This window comes from Entelurus aequoreus, linkage group LG05 (genome assembly GCF_033978785.1).
Source record: "Entelurus aequoreus isolate RoL-2023_Sb linkage group LG05, RoL_Eaeq_v1.1, whole genome shotgun sequence".
NCBI lineage: Eukaryota > Metazoa > Chordata > Actinopteri > Syngnathiformes > Syngnathidae > Entelurus > Entelurus aequoreus.
In genome coordinates this window covers 31328993-31343728 of record NC_084735.1, presented here as the reverse complement: position 1 = coordinate 31343728, position 14736 = coordinate 31328993, and the positions used below count along the sequence as shown (strand labels likewise).

General features: G+C 42.9%; 2 protein-coding genes across 5 annotated transcripts in view; both read left to right on the top strand.

Moving 5' to 3' along the window:
- Positions 1-1654, top strand: part of sipa1 (signal-induced proliferation-associated 1) — a 58588-nt gene extending 56934 nt beyond the window's left edge. For all 4 annotated transcript variants that reach the window (XM_062047761.1, XM_062047762.1, XM_062047758.1 and 1 more), the window contains one exon: positions 787-1654. In XM_062047761.1, the coding sequence (XP_061903745.1) occupies positions 787-939 (153 nt within the window). In that variant the 3' untranslated portion in view covers positions 940-1654. The remainder of the gene's footprint in view (positions 1-786) is intronic.
- A 2462-nt stretch (positions 1655-4116) lies between these two features.
- LOC133650477 (sodium/potassium/calcium exchanger 3) overlaps positions 4117-14736 on the top strand; it is a 48480-nt gene continuing 37860 nt past the window's right edge. Inside the window, exons 1-2 of the mRNA XM_062047757.1 lie at positions 4117-4640; positions 11202-11303. Of these exons, the coding sequence (XP_061903741.1) occupies positions 4538-4640; positions 11202-11303 (205 nt within the window). The 5' untranslated portion in view covers positions 4117-4537. The remainder of the gene's footprint in view (positions 4641-11201; positions 11304-14736) is intronic.

The window sequence follows — 14736 nt, the reverse complement described above, 5'->3', positions numbered from 1 at the left end:
GGTCATCCTTGAGATGTTCCTACAGCTTAATTGGTGTCCCTCTGTTGTAAATTCAGTTGGTTGGACGTGATTTGGAAAGGCACACACCTGTAGGTCCCACACGTTTGCAGTGCATGGCAGAGCACAAACCAAGCATGAAGTCGAAGGAATTGTCTATAGACTTGTGATACAGGATTGTCTCGAGCCATAAATCTGGGGAAGGGTACAGAAAAATATCTGCCAATAAGCACAGTGGCCTCCATCATCTGTAAATGGAAGAAGTTTGGAACCCCCAGGACTCTTCCTAGAGATGGCCGGCCATGTAAACTGAGCGATCGGGGGAGGTGACCAAGAACCCGATGGTCACTCTGTCAGTGTTACAGCATTCCTCTGTGGAGAGAGGAGAACCTTCCAGAAGGACAACCATCTCTGCAGCAATCTACCAATCAGGCCTGTATGGTAGAGTGGCCAGACGGGAGCCATTCCATCGTAAACGTTTGCCAAAATGCACCTGAAAGACCCTCCGACCATGACAAAACAAAATGATCTGGTCTGATAAGACAAAGATTAAGCTCTTTGACGTGAATGCCAAACGGTAAACCAGGCACTGCTCATCACCAGGCCAATACCATCCCTACAGTGAAGCATGGTGGTGGCAGCATCATGCTGTGGGGATGTTTTTCAGAGGCAGGAACTGGGAAACTAGTCAGGATAGAGGGAAAGATGAATGCCGCAATGTACAGACATCTGGATAAAAAGCTGCTCCTGAGCGCTCTTAAACTCATACGACGGTTCATCTTTCAACAGGACAACGACCCTAAGCACACAGCCAAGGAATGGCTTCAGGACAACTTTGTAAATGTCCCTGAGTGGCCCAGCCAGAGCCCAGACTTGCATCCGATGGAACATCTCTGGAGAGATCTGAAAATGGCTGTGCACCGACGCTTCCATCCAACCTGATGGCACTTGAGAGGTGCTGCAAAGAGGACTGGGCGAAACTGCCCAAAGATAGGTGTGCCAATATTTTGCCATCATATTCCAAGAGACGTGAGGCTGTAATTGCTGCCAAAGGTGCATCAACAAAGTACTGAGCAAAGGCTGTGAATACTTATGTGCATGTGATTTTTTTTGGTGTTTTTTTATATTATTATTTCACAAAGCGTCATTATGGGGTATTGTGTGCAGAATTTTGAGGACAAAAATTAATTTATTCTATTTTGGAATAAGGCTGTAACATAACTAAGTGTAGAACAATGGAAACGCTGTACGCTTGTATTTATAGAACGCGTAGCAATGTTCACCAGTCCTTATTATAATATATACTTAAATTGCTATTTAGTGTGTGCAGGGTTAATGAAACTGACATATATTGCAGTGTCAGAAATGCTGCACAACTGAAGCTCGATTATTTATTTTCCATTACTTCGAATTAGACAACTTTTTAAGAGAAACAAGAGTATTGCATGACCATGCTGGAAAACAAAAACACATTTGTGAGGTATAAACCTTTCATTATAGATGATGTGCATGGTGACAATGCTGTATCTTGTTCACATTACAGCATGACACGTGCAAACGTTTCCCAGGACTGTCCTTTGGAATACTTTTCTTAAACACAAGCCAAAGAAGAATGCTTTCTCATCCCTGCACTGACATCGGGGAGATGTATGATAACAACAATGTGCCGGCCAATGTCTTTATTTGGGGTTAAAGCACAGGATGGAGTTCTCACTGGGGGCCCCACAGTGTGTCATATACACACCTCGAGGGCCTAGCACTACTTTGACTCAGCTGTAAATACAGACACTGTGTGTTTACACTCACAGTCTTGTACAATATTACGAATTTCACTTGTGTGTGAAGCTAACGCTCTACCAACCGGCGGTATAGCTCGGTTGGTAGAGCGGCCGTGCCAGCAACTTGAGGGTTGCAGGTTGGATCCCCGCTTCCGCCATCCTAGTCCCTGCCGTTGTGTCCTTGGGCAAGACACTTTACCCACCTGCTCCCAGTGCCACCCACACTGGTTTAAATGTAACTTAGATATTGGGTTTCACTATGTAAAGCGCTTTGAGTCACTAGAGAAAAGCGCTATAAAAATATAATTCACTTCACTTCACTTTCGTCGGATGGTTTTTGCGAGAAAGTGTGGGCAAGTATCATACTTTGACACCAATGCAGGCCTACAGCACATAAAGGATTGTTCATAGTGATGGTTGCCATTTGACCACAAGGGGGCACTTAAATCAGAATTGATCAATATTGTTGGATATTACTCATTATTTTTTATGGTCAGTTATCATGTAAATATAGACAGTTAGTTACACAAAAATTTACTTAAGTGATTATTGGTCTTTTTCTGATATGTTTGTGAATATCCTTAAAAGTGTTGTCTGCTTTGCCTATACACCATAAATTATACAATCATATTGCCAAGTGAGAAAACAATGCTGTTGACAGACAGCTTTATTGACCAATCAACGCTAGCAAGGTGTGTTTAACATGACGTCACTATTTTCCTGTTATTTCGTTGGATGATCAAAAACTAGCAACCAAACTCACCTGAAAAGAAACCTTTGATGAGTGTCCTTGATTTTAAAGGTTTTTTGGCTTTTCTGTCTTTAAATTAAACATTTTAATAAGACACGTTTCCAGTGAGGGTTGGACTCCGCCAAGGCTGCCCTTTGTCACGATTCTGTTCATAACTTTTATGGACAGAATTTCTAGGCGCAGTCAGGGCGTTGAGGGGATCCGGTTTGGTGGCTGCAGGCTTAGGTCTCTGCTTTTTGCAGATGATGTGGTCCTGATGGCTTCATCTGGCCAGGATCTTCAGCTCTCACTGGATTGGTTCGCAGCCGAGTGTGAAGCGACTGGGTTGTGAATCAGCACCTCCAAGTCCGAGTCCATGGTTCTCGCCCGGAAAAAGGTGGAGTGCCATCTCCGGGTTGGGGAGGAGATCTTTCCCCAAGTGGAGGAGTTCAAGTACCTCGGAATCTTGTTCACGAGTGAGGGAAGAGTGGATCATGAGATCGATAGGTGGTGCGGCGTCTTCAGTAATGCGGACGCTGTATCGATCCGTTGTGGTGAAGAAGGAGCTGAGCCGGAAGGCAAAGCTCTCAATTTACAGGTCGATCTACGTTCCCATCCTCACCTATGGTCATGAGCTTTGGGTTATGACCGAAAGGACAAGATCACGGGTACAAGCGGCCGAAATGAGTTTCCTCCGCCGGGTGGCAGGGCTCTCCTTTAGAGATTGTAAATGTAAATAAATGGGTTATACTTGTAGAGCGCTTTTCTACCTTCAAGGTACTCAAAGCGCTTTAACACTATTTCCACATTCACCCATTCACAAGTGTCTTGCTCAAGGACACAACGGACGTGACCAGGTTGGTAGAAGGTGGGGATCGAACCAGGAACCCTCAGGTTGCTGGCACGGCCACTCTCCCAACCGTGCCACGCCATCCCCAGATGAGATAGGGTGAGAAGCTCTACCATCCGGGAGGAGCTCAAAGTAAAGCCGCTGCTCCTCCACATGGAGAGGAGCCAGATGAAGTGGTTCGGACATCTGGTCAGGATGCCACCCGAACGCCTCCCTAGGGGAAGACTCAGGACACGTTGGGAAGACTATGTCTCGCGGCTGGCCTTCCAAAGCCTCTGGATCCCCCCGGGAGGAGCTGGACGAAGTGGCTGGGGAGAGGGAAGTCTGGGCTTCTCTGCTTAGGCTGCTGCCCCCGTGACCCGACCTCGGATAAGCGGAAGAAGATGGATGGATTTTAATAAGATAAACGGTAAGGTAATTATTTAAAGCTTACCTCAACACAACTTGCTAGCTCAATTGTTAGCTTCTTTATGCTACGTTAACAACACGCAACGGAATTCAAGTAAAGCAAACAATAATGGGTTTTGAAGATGAATATTCATCAATTTCGGTGAGTGTAACATATATATGTTTTGGTCATTTCTAGTTTGTATTCTACGTTAAGTGCCTCTTTGCTGCTACTTGCTCGCTTACAGTACATTCACGTCAACTTTGGTATCAACTACTATCGAGCCAAAATGGCGGTCAGGTTTTTTAATTAAAAGTGTGTGCGCAGTGTTAACCGTGGAGGCGTCAACGTCATCTGTTGTGCGCCGACTGGTGGTCACGGACTGGAAGCGCAGGAGACAGAGGAGAGTGGGGAAAAAGAAAAGTGGGCGCTTCCAGCATGTCGCCTCCTGTTGCTGCCTCTCACTGTGGGGGCTGCTGTCGACCTTTCCGCCTGCTCACATGAGCGCTGACAGCCTCTGCTTCGTACGCCGCGACTCGCTATGAGCTGGCCGAAGGTTGGTGGCACTGAAGCGGCCTGACCTCTGTTTTTGAGTGCGGACGGGGGAAAACCAAAGTGGGAGGGTTTTATGTTGGGTTTTTTTTTACGCTGTTCGGCAACTTATTGCTGGAGGTGGTACTAGTGTAGTAGACAGTGGCGGTTTCTTCCGAAGTAGCGGCTGTCCAAGTGGGATACAAACTGTCAAGACAGGGCGCAACAGATGTTTTTGTAGCGGACATGCGGGCGTCGGAGGAATGAGAGGAGCAACGAGGCACCGGCGGCCCTTCCAGCGGTTCTGCTGCTGCGGGGTCGGGCTGCTCGCCGTCGTTTGGCTCGCTCAGGTCATCCACGCACCAGGTGAGACCAGTCGTGATGAATGCATCACTTTAATCGTGATGAATTGACCCACAATGAAGTCTTAACGTCCACTAGAAAGTATAGCTATTAAAGTGGGAAATATTGCACAACCTTACCAGGGGTGTTCAAAGTCTGGCCTTCGGTTGGTTTATATATTTTTTACATTTACATTTAAAAAAAATAAATAAATAAATACATTTAAAAAAATAAAATATATATATATATAGATAGATAGATAGATAGATAGATAGATAGATAGATAGATAGATAGATAGATAGATAGTACTTTATTGATTCCTTCAGGAGAGTAGAATTCCCTCAGGAAAATTAAAATTCCAGCAGCAGTGTACAGAATTGAGATCGAATTTAAAAAAGTAAATAATGGGGGTATAAATGGAAACAAAATAGAAAAATATTACAGTAGAATCAAAATAAAAAGCATCAATGAGAATACAAATATAACCGTAAAATAAGAATATAACAAGTGAAACTAGGCAGTAGTGACCATGTTATGAAAAAGTATTACACTGTTATTGTTTTGCATCCCCTGTCATCCTAGTACCCCCCTCCCCCCCATAGAGGAGTTGTACAGTCTAATGGCGTGTGGGACAAAGGAGTTTTTTAGTCTATTAGTCCTGCACTTGGGATGAAGCAGTCTAGCACTGAACAGGCTCCTCTGGCTACTGACAACGGTATGCAGAGGGTGACTGGCATCATCCAGGATGCTCACTAGTTTTTCCACAGTCCTCTTCTCTGCCACCGTCAACAGTGAGTCCAGTTTTAGTCCGATCGTAGAACCGGCCCGCCTGATCAGTTTCTCCAGTCTGGAGCTGTCCTGAGAAGGTGTAAATCTCGCGCCAGGCCGTACCCATATCCGCAGCAGGTCTCCAAGGTGAACAGCCTCTGGCATGTTAGATCAATATACTGCCCCCCCAGCACACTACGATGTAGTACAGAACACTGGCAACCACAGACTGGTAGTACATCCACAATAGTTTTTTACAGACGTTGAAGGAGTGCAGCCTTGACCCATCCCCTTGGGGAGCAGTGGGCAGCAGCGGCGCCAGGTCAAAAAAACAATACAAAAATAAATATAGGGAAACCTGCGAAACAGGCTTGTAGGGATGATATAGCCTCTGTTTTTTCAAACTGCACAAGAGGGACAAACTATTAAAAAAAACATTTTGGTACATAAGTTTCAATTTAAAAAAATTAGTATATAATTTGTGATATAGTTTTTGCACTGGATCTAATTTTCGCATTGTGTTCACTAATTGCACATTCTTTTGATCAAAGAGTTATGGGAATTATTATGCATTATCTATTTTTATATTGAATAAAAATAATGGTGAGATATAGCACCCTTCTTAGTTTTGCCATTTCCAAAAAATGAATCTGTATATTAATATTTAGTAATTGAGTAGTTTGGAGCTCTGTTTTTGGACTATTCAAATTGCTGCATGAAGATTACGCAAAGACAAATTTGGTTTGTTGAAATCCAATCATTAGGGATCACGCCATGTATTCAATCATGGGGTTTAGGAAACAGTTGCAACTGTATTTCCTTTATGTGAAAGGAAGTTATAAGAAAGCATATTTTAAAATGTGATAACATATTTTTATGTCAGCATCCCGTCATCTCTTTATTTTATGGCATTATTGACCATGTACAGTAATTATGGCACCATCTGTTGTCCTGACACTTACATATTGTTGTAAATTCACAAATTATTGTGAGTTAGATGATGTGACATGTTAGCGTTACTCAAGCCAGGTCATTACCATCAACCTCCTTGCCTATTATCTTCCCATTACCTTTCACACTCTGCTTCACACTCATCAGCAGCATCAGCACCCGTGTGTGTCATAACCACATAAGGGCTTCACGCAAGTGAACTTTGATTTTGTTCCATCATGTGCATTTTTGTTCTATTGGTGCCTCTCAACAGAGTTGTGTCAGTAATATATACACATTATCTTTAAGTCATAAGTGTTCCTCCCTGCAGGAGGTTTTTGATCCCAGACCAAAGCTTAAAAGAGCTGAGCGAAATGAAATGCGCTCTGTGGTTTGTTGCACTGACAGCAAGGTTACTTTTGCCAAACCTGGACAATGTTAAGACATGTTGTAGTATCAAAAGTACCACCATTTATGGATGTGCTCATTCAGCTGTGTATCGATGAAACATCCACTCTTAGGTCCAATAAAGATGGAAGATCCAGGTACCATCTTAAATATAATACTACAGTAATGCTTCCATTGTTTGCCTTAGTAGTTGGGTTTAGGGTTGGGCATCAATAGAAACTGTCTCCTACATTCCGATTCTCTGGGAAGCATCGACATTTTTAAACAGTGATTACTATTTTCTATGGCCAGTCCACCAAAGGGAACAATTAGCAGCTCCCCTAAGTCAATATTCCTCCGTTGCGGCAAGTAAACAGCGTTTTTAAAAAGTACCCTGGAGGATGAGGATAAACGTTACACACAAGAGAAAGAGCAATCAGGAGCAGGCAAGCTAATGGCTAAGTTAGCCGCTAAACCAGCTTGAAACAACATCAAGAAATATGTGCTTGGTAAATTTTAAGAAGCGTAGGTGGAACCGTATTACAGCAGAAAGTAAGAAGCTGTTAACAGAAAATTAACAAATAGATTCATTAAAGTCTAAAGAGAAGATACAGCTCCTCTGTGGCTGTTTATTGGCAATTGGCAGGCATACATATACTGTAAGCGGAAGACGGCTTGATCCATAAATCGGTAGTGCTGATCAGTATATGATCGATATTGGAGTGATCATATCGACATTATTTTCACAAGTTTTTTTTGTTCATATTTACAAATTCGGGAAATAAATCAGGTTACGGTTAATACATTTTTATTGGTATCGGCCAAATTCACTCATGGATCATCGGAATTGGCAGCAAAAAACCCTGGTTGGAACATCCCTATCCCTAACACACAAACAACAGGATATGTGTAAAATGAGGTGTTAAAAATAAAATGAAACTTTTGTGAAAGTGCACTCCTGTGGAAAGAAACCTCTTAACATTTACAGTGTATTCTAGTACAAAGGATTGCTAGTTGAAAATAGCCCAGAGAGAATAGTACCGTACATTTCAGACTAGAAGCCGCTATTTTTTTTTCTACGCTTTGAATCATGCGGCTTATAAAACGGTGAGGCTAATTTATGGATTTTTCTTCGCTAATGGCCATAAATAAAATAGTTTTTATAAACACACGCAAAGGACACTTCAATAGTGTTATTGTTTGTGCTATGGCGCCATCTTTTGGACGAGTTTGCTCACTGCAGGTGCTGCTGGATGAAGATTTAACCGGAAGTAGAATCGCCGTTCTGTCTTCTTATCGTCCATAGCTTTCTACTCGTATGGATTTTTCATTCATCACTACAAGCAACGTTTGTAAGTTTTGTAGTATAACTAAAACAATTCTTACTTACTAAACAGTTCTATGTGTGATGTCTGTAGGAGTGTTTTCATTCGTATTTGTACGTGCTATCGTAATGTAATGAAGCTAGTGTTGGCTAATATGCTAATATGTTTACCAGTGTCTTTGTTAGTATCATTACCTTACAATGGCATTCTGTTTGTATTGTTCCAGTTTCACTAATTCCTCAGTAAATTCAGCAAAAAGTCATCGTGGAAATATTGAGTCTGTTTAGCTGATTAGAGAGCTAGGTTCCGCAGCGAGTGGGTCCATTATGATGAAGTCGGTTTTGTTTGATCAGCCGTTTTACTGCCGTGTTACAGACACCGTTTGGAAAACAATAAAGGAATGTACTATTGTACTAAACATTTATAAAATATTTCCGTGTAAATAACTAATTTCACAATGTGTATATCTGCGGCTTGTAGTCCGGTGCGGCTAATATATGGAAAAATATTTGAGGGCACTTTATAGCCCGGAAAATATGATATATTTTTGACCCCACCTTCTAAAGTAATCGGATTTGAGAATCATTGGAAACCGCAATCAAATCGAAGAACCAAATGGAACTACAATGGTTCAAATTCAAACGATTCCCAACCCTAGTTGGTTTTCATTTTGCTTTCTTTTCTGAAGATTGCCACATGTGCCTCCATTAAATTTTTTGTCAAGATTGTTGGTTTTAAACAAGATTTTACTTTAACATTCAGGATATCGTATGTCAGGAACTTGCTTTTGAAGTTGCCATGTAAGCTGACAATAGTAGCTACTTTACTAGCTAGTTAATCTGTTGGCTCCATTGTTACCAATGTAAAAACATTACATTAGGATCCAAAATGAGAGATGTTTAGTGAGACTTCAGGAAGCCGTTGTGTCCACAGTGTGATTGACGGGATCAAATGGTGAGTTTCTGCTACTGAGGCAGGCAGGCAACAGTTGTTTGGAGGAACAGAGGGGCAATGTTGGAATGACACGTTTGAAATATCTTACTTGTGTGTGTGTGTATATATATATATATATATATATATATATATATATATATATATATATATATATATATATATATATATATATATATATTTTTTTTTTAAAGTCTGGCATGATTTGGTGTTGATTTGTACTTTTGTTAGCAAACATGTAATTGTATGTGACAGAATGTTCCGGAACTCCGATATGTTGTTTTGATTGTACCAGCTGGTTTATGCTCAGTCTCATACTAACTTTAGCTTTCTTGCGCTCTCCCTGTATATTTACAACATCTTAGCTTTTGCCTAATTAAGGCTCTCTGGCACGGTAAAACTATCATAGAATTACTTTATTACTCTCCTCTCACTATTATGTTATGCATTTGTTTACTTACAATAATATGTACTTTACAGTCTCAACCATACCTTTTGAATCTATTGTATCGTGGGTGTATATTGCATATAGTGTTGCACTTCGTTAGACACTGCACGTATAGTTAATAATAGTAGAATTTCCCTAATCATTTGTGGCATGTAAAAATGGGACTTTCCATCCATCTTCTTCCGCTTATCCGAGGTCGGGTCACGGGGGCAGCAGCCTAAGCAGGGAAGCCAATACTTCCGTCTCCCCAGCCACTTGGTCCAGCTCCTCCCAATATGAGCGTTGAAGTCCCCCAGTAGAACGAGGGAATCACCCGGGGGAGCACTCTCAAGTACTCCCTCGAGTGAATCCAAAAAGGGTGGGTAATCTGAACTGCTGTTTGGCGCGTAAGCGCAAACAACAGTCAGAACCCGCCCCCCCCCACCCGAAGGCGGAGGGAAGCTACCCTCTCGTCCTCTGGGTTGAACTCCAACGTGCAGGCTCTGAGCCGGGGGGGAAACAAGATTTGCCACCCCAGCCCGTCGCCTCTCACTGCCGGCAACGCCAGAGTGGAAGAGAGTCCAGCCCCTCTCCAAAGAACTGGTTCCAGAGCCCTTGCTGTGCGTCGAAGTGGGTCCGACTATATCTAGCCGGAACTTCTCCACCTTGCGCACTAGCTCAGCCCCCCCCCCCCCCCCCCCCCCCAGCGAGGTGACGTTCCACGTCCCAAGAGATAGCTTATGTAGCCGAGGATCGGACCGCCAAGTGCCCTGCTTTCCGCTGCCGCCCAGCTCACATTGCACCCGACCTCTATGGCCCCTGCTATGGGTGGTGAGCCCATTGGAGGGGGGACCCACGTAGCCTCTTTGAGCTGTGCCCGGCCGGGCCCCATGGGGACAGGCCCGGCCACCAGGCGCTCGCCATCGTGCCCCACCTACGGGCCTGGCGTCCGGGCGAGGGAAATCTGGGTCCTTTGTTTTTATTTTTCATGGAGGTCTTCGAGCTGCTCTTTGTCTGATCTCTCACTTAGGACCAGTTTGTCTTGGGAGACCCTACCAGGGGGGCTTTATGCCCCCGGACAACATAGCTCCTAGGATCATTGGGACACGCAAACTCCTCTACCACGATAAGGTGGCAGCTCAGAGAGGAGAAAATGGGACTTCGTGTTGGGGAAATGGCATCAGGGCATCAAACATTTAAATTTCACACAAACCCAGCTGCTCTTGATGCTGTGACATGAAAGCCTCTCTGTTGTCGCTTATGAAATGGGCTCATTGAGCTGTAAGGTACAAAGGTACACAGGAGTGCCAAGCAGCCAGCAAACGCGCCGTTAAAGCAACACTGTCTCACTTTCATCAGTGGAAAGCTCTATATCATTCTTGTGGGGAAGATAATGACAAATATTGATGTGTGTTTGTGTGCATGAGAGAAAGGTGGGGCATGTGTTCCTCAACTCAACCCAGTTAACGCTGCCTTAATCGCAGTCGCTACAAAGATAAGCTGTTGAGGAATGGCACACAGAGTTAAAATACATGCAATAAAAATATGATGACAGATGATGACAGAAGACAGCTGACTACTGCTGAGCTCACTACTCCCTAACATGCTCAGTGTTCTACCGCCCTGATGTCAACAAAGTGCTCTCAATAGCTGGATAATTGTATTTCTTCAGATAAAAACACCTGGACTAGTGTACAAAAATATCACTCAATTGGAGAAAGAATTGTTTTTAAATGACAAGTAGCTGCCTATGCTATTTTCAGCATTAACTGTGCTTTGCTTTTATTTTGCAACAGAGACTTCTGGGTCTCGGCCTAGCGTGGAGGACAGCTCGCTGCGATGGACGCGCATGCTCATGCAGATATCTGACAATCAGAGTGTGGATCAGCACCGAGCAGGTGAGTCTCTGGACTTCAGCATCACTCAGTACATGTCCATGCACTAAATTAGTCCGATTTTCTCAAATAGTTTGGCTCTAAATAAGCCTCCTACAACCCATGGAAACCCCTTAATCAGACCGTGCTTGGTTTTTGAAAAGTCGGACTTACACACCTGGATTATGTATTTGGAAACCAGGGGCCGTATTTATCAAGCGTCTTAGAGTGCCATTTTACACTTAAGTCCTGAGAATTTGCGAAATTTAGTCCTACTCTCAAACTTAAGAATAAAAGCTATTTATCAACTTTCTTAAGTCTAAGAATCACTCCTACTCTCCACGATATTTAAGAGACCTTCTGAGGTGATCTAAGTGGTTAGGAGTTGCCAGCGGGGGATGGCACTGAGGCGAGAGAGACATGCGCGAACGTTCAGGGAGCGGAAGGATGTCCTGGCTTTGTTTGATGACGAGCAGCTGATCAAACGGTATCGTTAGACAGAGCGGGTATTATTATTGTCACAGATTTAATAAGGGGCGTCATCTCATCAGCAAGATCACGCAGCAGAGCTTTCACAACAGAACTAAATGTCATCACAATGCTTCGATATCTCGCCACTGTGAAAATGCAACAGTGATGATTTGGGGCCATCACAACCATCAATAAGCAGAATTGTTATGAAAACAATAATGGCCCTTACTGCTCCTCACCTCGTCATGCATTTCATTGACTTTCCAACTACACCCCAGATAATTCCGCAGAAGCAAACTGATTCATTGCCAACATTGTTTGTTTGTTTTGTATTATTTTGTAGTTTATTGTCAAAATATACACTCCCATTGTCCACTTAAATATTTCTAAGATATTTATTTATTCTTAGACAAGGGATTCCCATCCGTGATTGGTCATTTCTATGGACACAGAAATGACGTCACCTAAAATTCCGTTTACGGCACATAGTAATGTCATAATTCAGCTCTGAGTGTGACACTTAAGATTCAGTCCTACACTTCGCTGAAAGTGTGAGTAAGACGCTTGATAACTAACTTTTAAGTGCAGCTTTCAGCGAATAATTTCTTTACTCATAAGTCAACTCTTAGCAGACTTCTTAGGAGTAATTCTAAGAAGCTTGATAAATACGGCCCCAGATCTCTGGAGGGGGTCTTTGCGGCCACAGAGGACCCTTCGTCTCACGCATGAACAGCATATCACCTAAAAGCAGATACAATTAAATAAAAACATAGCAACAATTGTAATGAAGAGGAGACTGTTTATTTGCTTCACAAATTAAAAGAACAGAACATTTAGAAGTGCATAGATGGGAGGAAAAAAATAAACAGATTTTTTTGAGAAGGTAGCTAAATAATGTAGAATGCCGGAGTCCCACCTTATGAGATAAAAGATAATGAGGCAGGTATATGAAAGGGGGATAATAAACCTTTCACAAACCTGTTCCCGCTGCATTTGTGCACTCCAAACTGATTAACTTTTCGCACAACTGGCAAGCTAGTCCAGAACAATAGCAACCTTCCTGTGGAAGGTTGCTATAGTCGGGGCACAAACGTTCTTTTCCTTCAGATTGAAAAATCCTATCAATCCACTGAGCCTTATGAATAAACTTTGAGACTTTCAAAAGATTTGTTTCCATGATTTTCTTCCGAAAATTCCTTTGAAAAAACTCTTGCATCGGACCTGTATCCGCCCCGATACATTCTTGGTAGTAGCGTCATGTTTGTAGCACAATCTAAGATACTTTCTTGATGCTGTCTGCTATTTAACATCAGCATAGCCATTAGAGACGTACAATTTGTAATCTATGCCAATATTACAGCGAACATCAGTTAAAACAAGCTGTAAGGCTCCGCAATGCCTCGTGTGACGTCATAGGTCAACTGGAAAAGCAATTTGTCTGCGCTAAAACAAAATAAGCGGCGCCCCAGTGAACGGGAGGCACACGGCGTACCTATAACCACATTAAAAAGTGTGCATGGACGCTTAGACTTCACACGTGGATGTGAAAATACAAAAAAACTAAGTATTTCAGAAATAAGACTAATTTAGTGCATGGAGACGTAGTGAGTGTGTCCAAATGCTGGATCATGCCCAAACAATGCATACGTTAGGACTTGCTAACAGCGTTCTATACTCCCTGGACATTTTAAAGTTCACCCTGTATTGTTAAAGGACACTTAATGACCAGCTGACTACCTTGTGTGGTGTGACAAAAGAAACAGAATGAAGTGTACTAGCAAGGCAGAGGTCACTCCCTATACTAACTCACTACAGGGCTTGAAAGTGTGAAATGGAAATGCAATGCATTATGGGTCTTACTGCATTGGAATAGCATCTTTACATTGGCTTCAAGGCAAGAAGCGGTCCTAAACTTGTTTTTTTCTTTAACAAGTGCCAAATATGTCGCGAATGTGTGACAACACAACAACATTTCCTCATTCTCCGCCAATCCGCCTTTAGGCACAGACGGTGTGTTTGAGATCATGGGAAAAATAAACATCAAATCTAATCAAAACCACACTAACATAAAACATTACCAGCAGCACGCCGTTACAGTATGGATTGATATATAGTATATTATTTGTGCAATATTGTCTAGTGATGCACCGAAATTTGGCCGCTGAAAAAAGACTTTGATCACTGAAAACGGCGATGCTGAAACCAGATGTTGTGATGTAAACAAGACACATGCGATTGTCTGGAGCGTAGTTAGCATGTCTGCAATGTGGACGTAGCTTTAATATACCCCAGATATATCCACGGACAGCGATCTACAATATGTGCAAACATTAAAAGGACAGTGGCGGCTTTAAGGAGAGAAAATTTAGCTGGAGCAGCAGCGCCAAGCAGGTGTGACTCGCTTTTTGTTGGGGACATTGAGGGACAGAAGTAGAGTTTCTAAACACGAGTACAGTCTATAACAGGGGTCGGCAACCCGCGGCTCCGGAGCCGCATGCGGCTCCTTGACCACTCTGATGCGGCTCAGCTACATACAGTACATGCCGACCCCCCCGATTTTCCCAGGAGATTTATGGATCTCAGTGTCTCTCATAGATTACTCCCAGGGAAAAAATAATCCTATTTACACTCTAATTACTAAATAAAGGGTGTGCCCTAATTGCACTGCAGTAATTGTCCTCTATAGCATTTACATACAGCGTGCCAGTCCAGCCACATGTTGCTTGTTGTTATTACTTGCACACACAGGAGACAGCAAAGCATACTTACTCATCAGCCACACAGCTTACACTGACGGTAGCCGTATCAAACAACTTTAACATTGTTACGTTACAAATATGCGCCACACTGTGAACCCACACCAAAAAAGAATGAAAAACACATTTCTGGAGAACATCCCATCGTAACACAACATAAACACAACACAACCATTACCCAGAATCCCATGCAGCCCTAACTCTTCCGGTCTACATTATACACCCCCGCT